Source organism: Malania oleifera, chromosome 7, assembly GCF_029873635.1.
Source record: "Malania oleifera isolate guangnan ecotype guangnan chromosome 7, ASM2987363v1, whole genome shotgun sequence".
NCBI classification, from domain to species: domain Eukaryota; kingdom Viridiplantae; phylum Streptophyta; class Magnoliopsida; order Santalales; family Ximeniaceae; genus Malania; species Malania oleifera.
The window spans coordinates 93,917,198-93,932,269 of record NC_080423.1 but is presented as its reverse complement, the minus strand read 5'-3'; the positions used below and the strand labels follow the sequence as shown (position 1 = coordinate 93,932,269).

The window sequence follows — 15,072 nt, the reverse complement described above, 5'->3', positions numbered from 1 at the left end:
TTGTAAATTACCTTAGAGAATTAAAATATTTCTTAATAATAACAAAAATAAACTCAGGTATATTTATAAAAAAAAAATTGATATAATTAAATCTACTTACTTGAATTTAACTCAGGTATATTTTATATATATAAAAAAAACTAACATAATCCAATTCGCTTACTTTAATTTAACTCAGGTATATTTTATAAAAAAAATTGAAATAATCTAGCCCACTTACTTTAATTTAACTCATGTATATTTTATAAAAAAGCTAACATAATCCAACCTACTTACACTGGATCTAATTCTCTAAAAAATGAAAGATGAATTTTTATCTTTTAAAATGAGATTGAAAAGTGTGGAAGAGTGAGAATTTTAAGTGTATAAAAATTCTCCTTCTACTACTAAATCTTGCTCTCACTTTTCCTTCACTTCCTTTTGAAAATTTTGTATGTAAAGGAAAGTTGGGAAGCTTTCCTATTTATAGGCAAAGGGGGTACGTAAGATTGCAACGGGGGTTGTCAATTTGATTTTGAATTAGTGGGATGTTGGTCAAAATTTATTTAAAGTAGGAGAGGGTAATTGAGTGCAATTGAAAAAGGAGGGGGTGCATGAATTTGCATGCAAGTGGCATTGCAAGGGGAAAAGAAGGGGAGGGGGGGGGGGGGGGGGGGGGTTTCACATCGCAAGCTTGTTTGAGTTAAATTGAAGAAGAAAAAGGGGGGGGGGGGGAATTTGTCGTGACTCGAAAAATTTTGTTCAATTTCTATGATACCACCTATAATAACCTGAATTTTTCATATTATAATAATCACTGATAAAGATAGTGGAAGTCCTCAAATGCTAATTACTAGAGTACTAAACTATCCCAATAGAACAATATCATTTCCAACATCACAGTTTACATATCCCTAAAAGAATAATCTGAATACATCAAAAACCTGATTTAATTAAATATTTTATATTAAACTGAATATTTCATATTATAATAATCACTGATAAAGACAGCGGAAGTCCTCAAATACTAATTACCAGAGTACTAAACTATCCTAATACAACAACAATATCATTTCCAACATCACAGTCTACATATCCCTAAAAGAATAGTCTGAATACATAAAAGACATGATTTAATTAAATATATATTCTAAATAAAATCTTCTATCCCACTCACGCTTCCACTGCTCTATTCTGATTACAGTTATGCTCCTCATGGCATTTGAAAAATATTTGACAATGATGGGGTGAGACACCTCTCAGTAAGACGAGATATATTATTATCAGTGTCTGGCAATATGAGTTTTAGTGTAGTAAAAACACATCCAATAATTAACTTAACTTTAATTGAGAAATCATGTAAAACTGTACTCACACTTATATATTTAAAAATACTTACTTTCTTCTCAAAACATGCTCTGACTTAATAAATTTCCCTGTATACGTAAATTCACATTTATGCATAAAAGAACCTACCTGAATTGATAATCATATAACATCATGAATTGACCCCGCATGATCGAGATGTGCGGTCCGAAGACTGGACTTAGCCATGACTGACCTACCACCATACTAAGTTACAACAGTAACGATGACTAAAACATAAAACATAAAACATAAAATGTTCCTAGACCACCACTAAGTCCTAACCACTTTGAATTGCTCTGAATCACCCAGGGCAGTCAAAATTGGTCAAAAATGACTTGAAACGCAGCAATAAATAAATAAATATAGAAACTCAGTTCTAATCTCGATTTTCATGCACAAAACTCAAGACATCTCATTGGACACATTTTAACAATTTTGGAATGCTTTGGATCACCCGGGACAATCAAAATTGGTAAAAAACAAACCTACATGCAGTAAAAGCACAAAGGACTGGCTATGATCTCGATTTTCATGCACAAAACTCGAGACATTATCGGTCGCCTCTTAACCATTTTAGACCACTTCGGATCATCCAAAATGGTCAAAACTGGTAAAAAATGAATAGAAACACAATAAAACACAAATATAGGTTCTGATCTCGATTTCCATGCGCAAAACATAAGACCTTACCAAACACCTCCTAACCATTTTGGACCACTTCAGATCACCCGAGATGGTCAACATTGGTAAAAAATGAATAGAAACACAGTAAAACATAGATAATCGATTTTGGTTTCGATTTTTCTATGTAAAACTAGTTGAGACATCATTGGACACCCCCTAACCATTTTGGACCACTCCGGATCATCTAGAAATGTCAAAATTGGCTAACAAGAATGAAAATGCCTTGATATGCCTTAAATTGAGATAAAAATTAAGAAGGGGGAAAATTAGGATGCGTCTCATGTTTTTGGTGAATTAACATCTGAACAAAATCTGGTGTCAACAATGACAACTAGTTTGGCATATGCACTTTGGACACTTTAATTTTGGTAGTTCGAAATTTCTTACTAGAAAAAAAAAAAAAAAAAACTTTGGGTTTACCTTTTATTGATTGTCCACAAGAATTTTGTCTCGTAAATTTTATATTCTTTTCCTAAATTTGATTCTTGGAGAGTAAAAATCGTTAAAATTGATTCATTAAAATATGTAGGGGTTCCTTTTAATGGTGGTTGTAAGTATTTTTTTACTTTTATTGACAACTATTGTTGGAAGACATATGCTTATTTTTTAAAAAATAAATCTAAAACCTATGTTGCATTTAAGAGATTGAATTGTTATGCGGAGACATAAAATGGGAACTCAATTAAAATTTTAAAAATTGATAGGGGCAAAGAGTAGTTTTTGATGGATTTTTTATTTTTTTATTTTTTATGAAAATGGTATTAAACACCAATTGATAGCTAGATGTACTACACAACAAAATGAAGTGACAAAGAAGAAGAATTGGACAATAATGGATGCCACACTCAAAAATTTTTCTTAAAGGTTTTTGGATGGAATTTGTAGCTTGAGCTATTTATGTTTTAAACAAAGTGGGGACCGTGGATGGTGAGAGTTCTTTATGAGCCAGCAGGGATCGTAGATGGTAATGGAGATGTGTCCCGGGGGTCGGGTTAACCGAACGCCCAACTGATGCACGGAAGTCATGTCCGCATTCCGGACTTTACCTGATCAGTGAGACCTAGGGGGAGGACGCTGATCCGTAGGTTTGGTGTACGCACCAAGGGGTCCAAAGGGCTTGTTGGTGGCTGAAGTTCCTATGTAATAATAAAAAAAAAAAAAACAAATGTTCTTCTAGAAGTAATTATGGGAGGATATTGCTAGAAACAATGAAGCTATTTATCTTAGTGTGTTTGGATAAGGTTAAAAAGGACTTTATATGGTAGAAGCATACATTTCGACATCAAAGATTCAAGTATCAACTATATTTGAGACTTAGTGTATGACAAAGAAACTACAATTAAATTTTGTTCATGCACAAATATTTTTATGAAGAAATGAATACTTTTTTGAAACTCAAAAAATTGATGGACGGTCTTGTAGAATTTTGTTTAAGGAAAGCCATGTGGGAAATAACCCAAGCTTCCTTTAGTGATTATTCAGGTTTCTATATTTAGAATTGTATGTATATGAAAATATAGAAGTTTTTCTTTGTTATATGAGTTTCTATGTTTAGTTTGGTGTAGAAAACCCTAAATATTTAAGGAGTCATGTGTACATACCCTAATAATGATTTCTTTTGGTTGTTGTTATCCTTTGTATATGTGAAGAAAGCAAATAACAAATGTGTAGCCACAATAGTGAAATATTCTTCCTCGAAGAATTTAATTTTTGAATCCCAATGTTGTATTTTATTTTCTAATCTTTCTGCTATTACGTAAAAGCGTGCATTTTTTTTAAAACAATAAATTAAAATGGAATACCACTTGTTCAACAAGGATATTTTGATACTAGAAAATTATTTTATTATTATTATTCTCAAGAATAAATCAAACATAAAAATACCAAATGCTTAGAAATTAATCACTAATATATTTCTAAACTGAATGTGAGAATTCTATATTTTTAGAAATCGTGTATCTCAAGTATCTCTATACTGTGAATCAAATGTGATGTATGCCGTTTTTATTATTATGAATCAACTCAATCCCTTTATTTTGATCAACTATTAATAAAGCATTTTTTGATTGTTGTATGCAAGGGCAAACATGTTATTTTATTTTAGGCTAATTTCATTGCTCCCTAAAGTCTAAAGTCTAGGGTCATTTTCAAAGTCTCTCCTAAAATTTGAAATTAAGAAATGATGACTGAATTTCGAATTAATCATCAAATTACAAATTAGTATTAAGTAATGGTTTAAATAATTTGATTCTAATTTAATTCCCAAAGTATCATTTTCAACGTCCCGTTATGTTTGATTAGATTTTATTAATTTTCGACTATCATAAGCAGAACCTAGTTTTGAGCCCAAATCATTTATTTTAGTTCGATAAAATTTAATAATGCTAGTATTTAGTACAACTTGTGAAGTATAAGTTGGGGGATATTAAAAATAATCTCTTATTAAAATTTGATGAGAAATTAAATCATTTAAACCATTAATGTAAACACTCATTCGGGTGGCAAGGGATAATCCAACAATTAATTTAAAGATTGGAGTTTACATTACCTAATTTGAAACGAAATTAACCCTTTTTTAAAACAAAATTTATAATTTAAACTAGGAAAACTTTAAAAACACTTTATGAACCGTCAATTAGTAGTGAAGGAATTGAAGATAAAAGTAATTATGTGTAAGGGTCTAGTGTAATAAAATTTCAATTTTCAAGATATAAATGCAAAATTGAAAAACTTTATGTGAGATTTCTCCATTTTTAATTAAAAATAAAAAACTTACATGTCTTAGGAGTACGCATCAATTCCTATAAAATCATGACTTGTAAACATGTGCAGGATTACATTATACTTAGCATAGTTTTAGTAGTGTCACATAGTGTTCCTATAAGCACTCTTGAGTCGTAACTCAATCTCTTCTAATAGTAGTAAGACGACTATATACAAAAATTGAATAAGTAATTGACACTGTTACTATATATATTAACTCTCCTAAGGTTCACATAATTATTCAATGGCATCCCCTCGCATTTTAAAAAATTATGTTGACACTTCTTGAGTTCTAGGACTTTTTTTTTTTCAACTACTAATATGATATGCATGTACAAAACCATACAAGTTTTAATACTTAATTACAATTCCTAAAGTCTGGCATAATTATATATGTTCCTTGATAAATAATATATTTATTTATTTTGCAATTATACTAGGTTAGATTAAAATATTTGACTTTTATCCCATTCTGTGAAATTAGATGTTAAATCAAATTAGGTTACGCTCGGTTTGTGAAATGCCTATTCCAACGAATAGATCAGTTTTAGTAGTTAGGTTAGTTACATTAGTTATACAAGAAGTTATGTTGTTACTATAGAGTAGATAACAATATAAAATGTTGAGAAATGTGTGACAATTATGATGAATAGTACAAAAAAAATAAAGAGATAAATAAAACAAGAAAAACACATGGGTTTAACATGGTTCGACAATATGCCTACATCTATAAGAACGAGCGGCGGTGAAATTTCACTATTATAGAAAGTAGCGTTACATCATATGTATTTATACTAACCCTAGCCGTATAAAGGTATTAGGAAAATACCTCAAATACCCCTATACTGTACCACGGGGGTACATCAAAGTGCTTTCTTTGTACACACGTTTCACTCGATATAAGCCACATATTATAATATACAAATATTTTATAAATTTATAATAAGGAATAGATAAGAAACAACTGTTCCTAAATTTCATCATAGGGATGTCTATTCCTTTCTTATTACATGTTGAATCAAATAGTTGTGAATATATAAAAAATGAATATTCCCTTGATTCCTCATCTTATTCCAATAAATAACTATTCTGTTGAACCAAATGAGCCTAAAAATACATAATCATGAATTTTATCCCATCTCACATTAAGTAGATAAATTTTATACATCATTTAATTACCACTATTAACTTATTCTTAGTAATATGTGACTTTTAAATGTCCTCTTCCACTAAAAATGCTTGTGTTAAAATAATTTTTTCAATGATAGAAGTACTAAATCAAGGCATGGAGATTGCATTCAAGGGTATATCGACCTAAATAACATATTTGAAAAATAATATTTATAGCCTCAAAAAATGAAAAATTCATAAATAAAAAATACTAAATTTTATCATTCATCAATCATAGTAGGTAGAAGTGTGAGTAGCCAATAGTATTAAAAAAATTAATTTTATAATGTCATTACTTTTGTTACAACAACATATTTCACTGAAAATAATAAAATAATATTATTTATTAATTATTTTCGTAACTAAAATTGAGCATACAACAATCATTTTATTGATTTATTAATATTATCAATAAAAAATTATTAAAAAAATTGAGTGAAAAGTTTCAACTACAGCAAGAAGATTGTGAAAATAATTGAGACTACCACTAGACAAATTAATTCCAAAAATAGTCCTTTTATGTTTTTGTTAATTTGAATATTCAATTATAATTTTTTTTTTGTTGCAAAAACTCGTATTATAAAATATTTGATTATTCCATATATTTCATTATAAAATATTTGATTAGTCATTTTCGCAAAAAGGTTTTTACAATTGTGTACAAAAAATATTTTGCCTCGAGGATTCTTAAGAGGTACTTTTTTGTTAATTTTAATATAATTAAAAATTCCTAATTTTTCTTTCCTTTCATTTGGTCAAGCTCCATCCCTTTCATGTTTTCTAGTTGGTAGTGATTATTATTATTATTATAATAATTATTATTATTATTTGATAATCCGGGAACTCCAGCCACCATCGCGCCACTTGACACTATATATGGCGCGGTACCAAACTCGGGGGGTGAAAGTCGTCTGCCCATTGACGCGCCCCTGGTAATTTATCGAAGTAAACTCTCAAAGGTGAATTAAACCCGTGACCTTGGGGTCACCAAAGCCACAAATCACCCTTATCACTTGAGTCAACCCGGCTACACTTGAGTCAACCCGGCTGGACTTAGAGATTGTTGTTGTTGTTATTGATTGTTTTCTTAGTTAATTGTTGATTGTCATTACTAAGTATAGTCATTATCAACTGTCCATTTTCATTGACATCGTCGTGGAAATGGACAACCATCGTAGCCGAATTAACCAAAAAATGAAAGAAGAAAAAAATGAATGTGAAGTTATTATTGGATTGTCCGAGCACATTCTCTGCTCTTATTTTTGAGAAATTAAATTCAAATTAATTAATTATCCAAATACATTTTTTAGTACAAATATAGAAAACACAACTTTATTATTTTTATTTTCAAAAATAAGAATTCCTATACATGTTTTTGAATCCTTAAACAAATAGACCTAATAGTCCTAGTACATTGAGCTAGCTCAGTACAAGTGAACATTTTTTAAAATTTATTTTCATAGATTTTAAAATTTATTAAAGAATTTGAATACGCAGGTGATGGGTGGTGACCCACTGGTGGCAAAGGGAGTGGGGAAGCAAATGAGTAACTTTCGTTACACCTCCTAAATCCTCACCCTCACTTAACCTTCTTGACCTCTCTAGTTATTTTTTTTGTCCTTTGGATCCCTAATCTCGAACCCTCATCCTTGTTCTCTCTCAACCACTTCCTCTCAAGTATTCAAATTTTCTATTCACGATTCAAACCTTTACTAGGCCATCCTTGATCGTTTGGGAGATTGGCAAATGGCAAATGACAAGAGGCTTCATTATGGGCCAGGTTGTTGAGGCATCAACGTCATATGCATGGTGGATGATAAGGCACAAGGGACATCATAGTCGTTGTCGTTGTCTTCCTCTTTTAGTGCTACAATCTTGAGCACAACCCAAGCTCAAACAAGAAAATGAGTTCAGCTTGAGATCTGAGCTCAAGCTTGTAATTCAATTACCCAACTAAGCTCAAGCTATGATTTTTGGGCTCGACTAAAGCCGAGTCTGAGCTACTAATCTACCAAGTTGAGCTCACTTGAATTTTATATGTGAACCCAAGATAGAGCTGTTCGTGTGAGCTGTTAGATTAGGGAAATTATAGAAACCCATTTATTGTAAATTCCATATTTGCAGGATGAACCATGACTCCAGCAAATGAAATTAGTGTATAGCCTAAAATAGCTCTTCTCTGTATTAATATATGTGTACTCAAGTTGTAAAGGGTATGAAAAAAAAGGGAGTAAACCTCCATTTTAACATGGCATCAGAGCAAGGTCGTAGGACCTCTGCTCCAACTGTTTGGTGACCAGAGAGGGAAAACTGAGGGCTGTGTGCACTGGCTAGCAATAAATCTTTAATTTCGCCACGGAAGACGACGCCTATGTCATCATCGAAATCTGGGGAGGAGGAGGACGACGAATCGCGATCGAGAAACAATCTGCTCCGGCCGCGACTAGTCTTGAACCATAGCAGACCCGATTTCACTAGCAGAAGCTTTGTTCACCAGCAGAAGCTTCGTCTTCATCATTTTTCCCCATCATCGATCCAACGGCGGATGAGCTCGCCGACCTCTTGAATCGCGACCCCATCAACCCAGCAACACCACTGACACGCTCACACCCAGCGACAAAGATCTGCTGGTCCGGTTTCTACCTCTCCAAACAGTCATATCAGGCTTTCCATGATAGTTTTTTAACCCTCCAATCATTCTTCCCTGCGGCCATAAATTAGAGTTACAGACTCTAATTTTTCAGCTTCTTCAATCGGCATTAAGTTAGATGCCTCTAACTATGCCTTATGGTCCCAGGCCGTGGAGATGTATATCTTGGCAAAGACAAGTTAGGATATAGGAGAGTCTCCCCAACCTCAAGAAACTAATCCATATTTCAGGAGGTGGCAAACTGAAAATGCCATTGTCAAGGGAGGGCTGATCAATTCATTGGACCCCTTCTTGATCACTAACTTCATTCGCTTCCCAACTGGAAAACAGGTTTGGGACTCTACGGCTACAACTTATTTTGATGGGACTGATACGTCTTTATTGATCTTTGGCGTCGTCTGACTCACATGAAACAAGCCCGCGGGCAAATTGAAAAATATTACAATGATCTACGAGGCTTGTGGCGAGAAATCGATTTTCGTCATCCCAACCCGATGGAATGCGCTGTTGATATCTAGAAATACAATTCAACTCTACATGAAGATCGAGTTTATACCTTCCTAGATGGATTGTATGACTGGTTGGATAAGACTCTAAGTGGCGTGCTCCAATTAAAATCATTTCCTACAGTTAAACAAGCCTATGCTCATGTCCGACGAGAAGATATCAGGCAGACTGTAATGAAATCAGGTGAAGATGCCACTCCTGGAGTGGTTATGGCATCCAAGGGAATCGTGGCATGCCACTATCAAACACCGCCGAAAAAAGAGGTTCCTTCTCCGAGCAATAGAAAGCCAAATCTACCCTACAAGTCCAAGGCCCCATTTAATGGTATGAAATGTACTCATTGTGGAAATACCAAACGTGCCCATGAAACCTGCTTCAAGTTACATGGGTATCCTGATTGGTGGAATGATCTTCAAGCATGTAAAAAACATGAGGCTCCCGACAGCATGGGGAGAGTTGTCGTGGTCACTAGTGAACCTCCGCTATCCCTCAACCCCTAAGTGGAATCTTCACATGCTTCCACGCATCTCAATGATCCAGGTAAATGTAGTCAAGCATTTCTTAGTTCTAATCACAGTGATGATGTTGATTGGATTCTCGACTCTAGGGCTACAAACCACATGACATTTGATTCCAGTGATTTCTCTCATACAATTTCGCCAAGACGACAATGTACTGCTAATGCTAATGGCGTCACCTTCCCAGTTATAGGGGCAGGAACTGTGACTCTATCTCCTTCTCTCTCATTATCACATACGTTACTTGTTCCATCTTTAACCAATAAACTGATGTCTGTAAGTCAAGTTATTGCAGGTCTCAATTGTGTGGTATTAATTAATATATCCTAAATTCTGTTTTCTTCAGGATATTCTCACCAAGGAGATAATTTGATGGGGATAAGCAACCCTTACCCCTTTCCTTCGCCAACATTGGGACATGTGGATGACCTTCGGATGTCCACATTGAGTTGTAATTCTTGTAGGTACACATAGAGTATTTTGAAGGGTTTTGGTATGAGAAGACCCCAGTTGATATGCTGAAGCAAGTCTGAGTTCAAGACCTATATGGGCCCCACATGGATCCATTGGGTCACACACGAATTGGGCCTCCCTTTTGACTTATGTTTGTATTTAATTTGTAATCTTACAAGACAATTTACTTGCATGCATGTGTTTGTTCCTAGTAAGTTGTTCTTAGTAGGTTGTCTGTGTCTATTAAGTTGTTAGTCTTTATTAGCTTGTCTCCCATGCTTGTGTGGGAAGTGCAAGTGTGTTTATGGCTTTGTTTCCCACTCCACTATGTTAGCTTACATATATATCTATTGTAAGAGCTGAAAATTTAGCTAAGTTTGAATATTAAAAATTAAAGGACTTTCCTTTGTGAAGCTTGTTTAGCTTTGTTCAATCCTTGTGATTGAGTAGTGAGAGGCTATGCGTTCTCTCCAGAGATCAGGCGGTGAGAGACCACTAACTATCCAACATTTCTATCACCATCTCTTCCTTCTCCCCAAGTCACTTTCATATACATACATCAGATTACTTCTTCAGTTGTCAAAGTGTGTTCAAGGATATTTACAGTGAGAACTGAGTTTGTGGTGAATCAAACTAAGTCATACAACGTTTTCTTTGGTAAGTGAAAGTTAAAGAGTTGTCCCAAGAGAGGGGGGTGAATTGGGTTATTAAAATTTTTATTTCTTTTTATGAATTCTTAACTTCTTGTTACTTTAACAGACACACAACAAGAACTTAGTTACTTTAATCAATCCACAAACCAATACTTAATACACCACAAGTAAACAAAACTTAAAAAATCAACCAAAGTAATCAATCACAAAATACCCAATCAAGATAGCTTTTTGGCAATTCTCAGCTTTTCCAAGAACTCAAGATATTTGGTTGTATGTAGCCCTATGGATAAATGTAGGCCTTGTATTGATGGATTTGATTTCTTAATATCAAGCACAATATGAAATCCAACACTTCTTCCAAGAACTTAGACTTTAAATAAACTTTCAGTTAATGAGTCTTGGGTGTTAACCAATCAACGTACTCCCTTATGATTTTTGCAATTTGTATTGATCAACCAGCGTACTTCCTTTCGATTTTCGCAAATCCCAAAATAAAATTAATCTTTAGTTTATTTAATATCCAATCCACGTAGTGTATATGATCAAAAATTAAATTCAACCACACAGTTAATATAGGCTGGAATTTAAAGAGAATAAGGAAAGAGAGTGACACCACGTGTTTTACGAGGTTCGGCTTATTCTCAGCCTACGTCTTTGCCTTAGGCCAATACCACCTAAGGATTCCACTATACCATTCCTTTTAGGGTGGAAAAAACCATTACAAGCAATACCCCACGCTTAGACACTCCTTCAATAGGTCATAGCAACGCCTCTCCAAGCGATACCTCACGCTCAGTCACTTCTTCAATAAGCTAGAGTTATGGGATGTAAGTCATGGTGTGTACGAGGCCAAATTTGGCTCATGTTGTGAGCGTGGTAAGTAAGTTTCTCTATAATCCAAGAAGGCAGCATTGGGAAGCCATCAAACGGATACTCAGATACTTACGGGGTAATTCGAGATATGACATCATGTTTGACAAGCAACAGGGTTGTCCTTTAGTCATGAGGTTTGTAGATGCTGATTATACTGGAGATATAGATGCCAGAAAGTCTACAACGGGATATGTATTTACCCTTGTAGGAGGTCTGGTGGTATGTTCGAGATCCATGGTACAGTCTCTGGTAGCATTATCCATGACTGAGGTGGGATATATGATAGTTGCTGAAACTGCAAAGGAAGCCTTATGGCTTACTGGTTTAGTTAGAGAGCCGGGATTACAGTAAGATGGAGTGGTGCTGCATTGTGATAGTTAGAGTGTCATTTACTTGGCGAAGAATCAAATATATCATGCTAGAACCAAGCACATTAATGTGAGGTTCCATAAGGTTCGGGAATTGATTCCTTTAGTTGAGCTTGTATTGGAGAAAGTTCACACGTCTAAAAATGCAGCGAATATTCTGACTAAATTGGTTACTTCTGAGAAGTTCAAGCATTGCTTGGACTTACTCCATGTCTCCAATTGATAGAAGGGAGACAAACCCAACCGAGCGATTCAAGTTTAAGGTGGAGCATTTGGACATATTTTTCAGGATTCTCCTAAGGGGCATATAATCACCAAGGTGGAGATTATTGTTTATGGTATGACTCTTATACCGGTGGTTTATAAACAAAGGGAAGGAAAAACATATGGATGCTTCTTGGTATGGTGTAGTAGCAGGGACTCGTCGACGAGTGCCCTGTGCTCGTCGACGAGTAGATACCAAGAGCCAGAAATTCTCAGAATTGAAGACTCGTTCACAAGAGGATAGACTAGTCAACGAGTGGGCTTCTTTGGCTCGTCGACGAATCCCCTTTACTTATCAACGAGTGCGCCTAGGCTGCGAGCAATATTTTTAAATTTTGAATTTGCATGTTCGAGTGGTTGGGTAATTGGAGGAATACGTCTGAGGGACTATTATATATGTCATTCTGGGCATGTATTGACATAGAGAGAGAGATCATTGTGAAGTGTATTATGTACTTTGACATTTCCTTAGTGAAATTGTTTGTGTCATTGCTTCCGTGGATGTAGGCAACCGAACCACGTAAATCTTGTTGTTGTTGTTCTCATTGTTTATCATTCTCTAGTTGTGTTTCATTTACTTGTTTTGTATTTATTCAGCTGTGCATCCTATTTATCCGATCCATATTACAACACATAGATTATCAAGAAACTTTCTCACATGTAGCCAAACTAAATACTGTTAGAGTTCTGTTATCTCTTGCAGCAAATTTAGATTGGCCATTGCACTAGCTTGACATGGAAAATGCCTTTCTTCGTGGCAATCTTGAAAAGGAGGTGTACATGGACATTCCACCAAGATATACTGCTTCCTCAGAGGCAAAGGTTGCATGTAAGTTACAATGGGCATTGTATGGATTGAAACAATCACCTCGGGCAAGGTTTGGTCAGTTGAGTTTGGCTATGAGAAAGTATAGCTTTCAACAAAAGCAATTCGGATCATACCCTCTTCCTAAAACATCTATTAGGAAAAGTGACAGCTCTAATAGTCTATGTATACGACATGATTATTATCGGGGATGATGCAGAAGAGATTTCAAGAATCCAAGAGAAATTGTCAACCGAATTTGAAATGAAGAACTTGGGAGGATTCAAGTATTTTCTGGGGATCGAAGTAGCTAGGTCAAGACAAGGCATAGTTCTCTCTCAAAGAAAATATGTACTAGACTTGTTGTTAGAAGTAGGATTACTAGAGTGTAAGCTAGCTGATACTCCAATTGTTCAGAATCATAAACTTGGAGGATATTCAGATCAGGTGCCAGCAGATAAAGAGAGGTACCAATAGTTAGTTGGGAATCTCATCTATTTATCTTATACCTGCCCAGATATTGCTTACGTTATAAGTGTATTGAGTTAGTTCATGCACCATCCTAGTGAAGACCACATGGATGCAGTAATTCAGATCCTTCGTTATTTAAAGTCCTCTCATGGAAAAAGGGCTTATGTTCTCAAAAAAATAATCATTTTGATGTTGAAGGCTACATGGGCATTGATTGGGTAGGAAATATTTCGGATAGGAAATCTACATCGGGCTACTTCACATTTGTAGGAGGTAATCTTGTTACTTGGAGAAGCAAGAAGCAAAAAGTAGTAGCATTATCCAGCGCTAAAGCCGAATTTCGAGGAATGACTAAGGGTCTTTTGTGAACTTCTCTAGCTTAGAAGGTTGCTAGCTGAGATTGGCTTTGCTCCTAGCTCTGAAATGAAGTTGTTTTGTGATAACAAGACAACAGTTGACATCGCCCATAATCCTATCCAGCTTGATCGCACCAAGCATGTTAAGGTGGATCGACATTTTATCAAATAGAACATTGAATACAAAATTATTCAGCTTCCATTTGTCAAATTAGAAGACTAGTTGGTGGATATACTCACGAAGGCAGTACCCACAAGGACTTCTATAACTCACTCAACAAGTTGGGCATAAGAGATATTGAAAAACAAGGTATAGTCCCAAGATGGGGGTGAATTGGATTTAAAAATATTCTTTTAATTCTTTTCAAGAATCCTTAACTTCTTTTTTTCCTTTTAATGAATTCTTTACTTCTTGTTGATTTATTCAAATAACAAATACTTAAAAACAAAATTCAATCCATACCCAACAAAGTACTTAACCAATCAATCAACCAATCAATTTTCCAATCATCCACAATATTCAAACTAAGATAGAAGGTTCAGCTTGTGTTTGTTGGTAGCCTTGTAGTTAATGAATTTGCTTTCTTAAAATGAGGTGCAATATAAAATCCAATACTCTTTCTAAAAGCTTAGACGTTAAATAAACTTTAAGTTTAAAGAGTCTTTGAGTGTTTCACCAATCAACGTACTCCCTTACGATTTCCGCAAAAAATGGATCAACCAACATACTCCCTTTTTCTTTCCATAATCCCAAAAATAAATTAAGCTTAAGTTTACTTAATTTCAAATTCACGTAGTGTTTATGATTAAGTAATTTAAAACATCCACGCAGTTCGTATATGTTGTAAGTAAAAAGAGTAAGGGAAAGAGAGAGTAAGACCACAGTTTTACGAGGTTCGACTTATACCCAGTCTACGTCCTCGCCTTTGGCAAACCACCAAATGATTCACTAAAACCAATTCCTTTGCCGGGTGGAACAACACTGTTTACACACTCCTTTAGTAGGCTAGAGTCCGCCTCTTCAATCGATATATCCTCGTTCGGTCACTCCTTCAATTAGGTTAGAGCAACCTCTCTAAGCGATATCCCCTCGCTTAGCCAACAATCCGAACACCTCAAATTTTCCAAGTACTACAAAAGATATGAAGTAATCACTGCGTACAAAGGCACTCTCAAAACATAGTAGA

General features: G+C 34.7%; 1 protein-coding gene across 1 annotated transcript; it reads left to right on the top strand.

Annotated features, from left to right (window-relative positions):
* Nucleotides 1–11,750: 11,750 nt before the first annotated feature.
* On the top strand, nucleotides 11,751–13,897 carry LOC131160933 (uncharacterized mitochondrial protein AtMg00810-like). The gene is made up of 3 exons (XM_058116804.1): nucleotides 11,751–11,948; nucleotides 12,983–13,082; nucleotides 13,728–13,897. The coding sequence occupies exons 1-3, from the start codon at nucleotides 11,751–11,753 to the stop codon at nucleotides 13,895–13,897; spliced, it is 468 nt and encodes a 155-aa protein (XP_057972787.1).
* The last annotated feature ends 1,175 nt before the right edge of the window (nucleotides 13,898–15,072 follow it).

Excerpts from the sequence above, each read along its gene's own strand:
- LOC131160933 (XM_058116804.1), top strand. The coding sequence starts at position 11,751 with ATGAGGTTTGTAGATGCTGATTATACTGGAGATATAGATGCCAGAAAG. Across the intron at positions 11,949-12,982 it reads CCTTATGGCTTACTGGTTTA|CTTGACATGGAAAATGCCTT; the intron begins GTTAGAGAGCCG and ends CCATTGCACTAG. Across the intron at positions 13,083-13,727 it reads CTCAGAGGCAAAGGTTGCAT|GCTACATGGGCATTGATTGG; the intron begins GTAAGTTACAAT and ends TTGATGTTGAAG.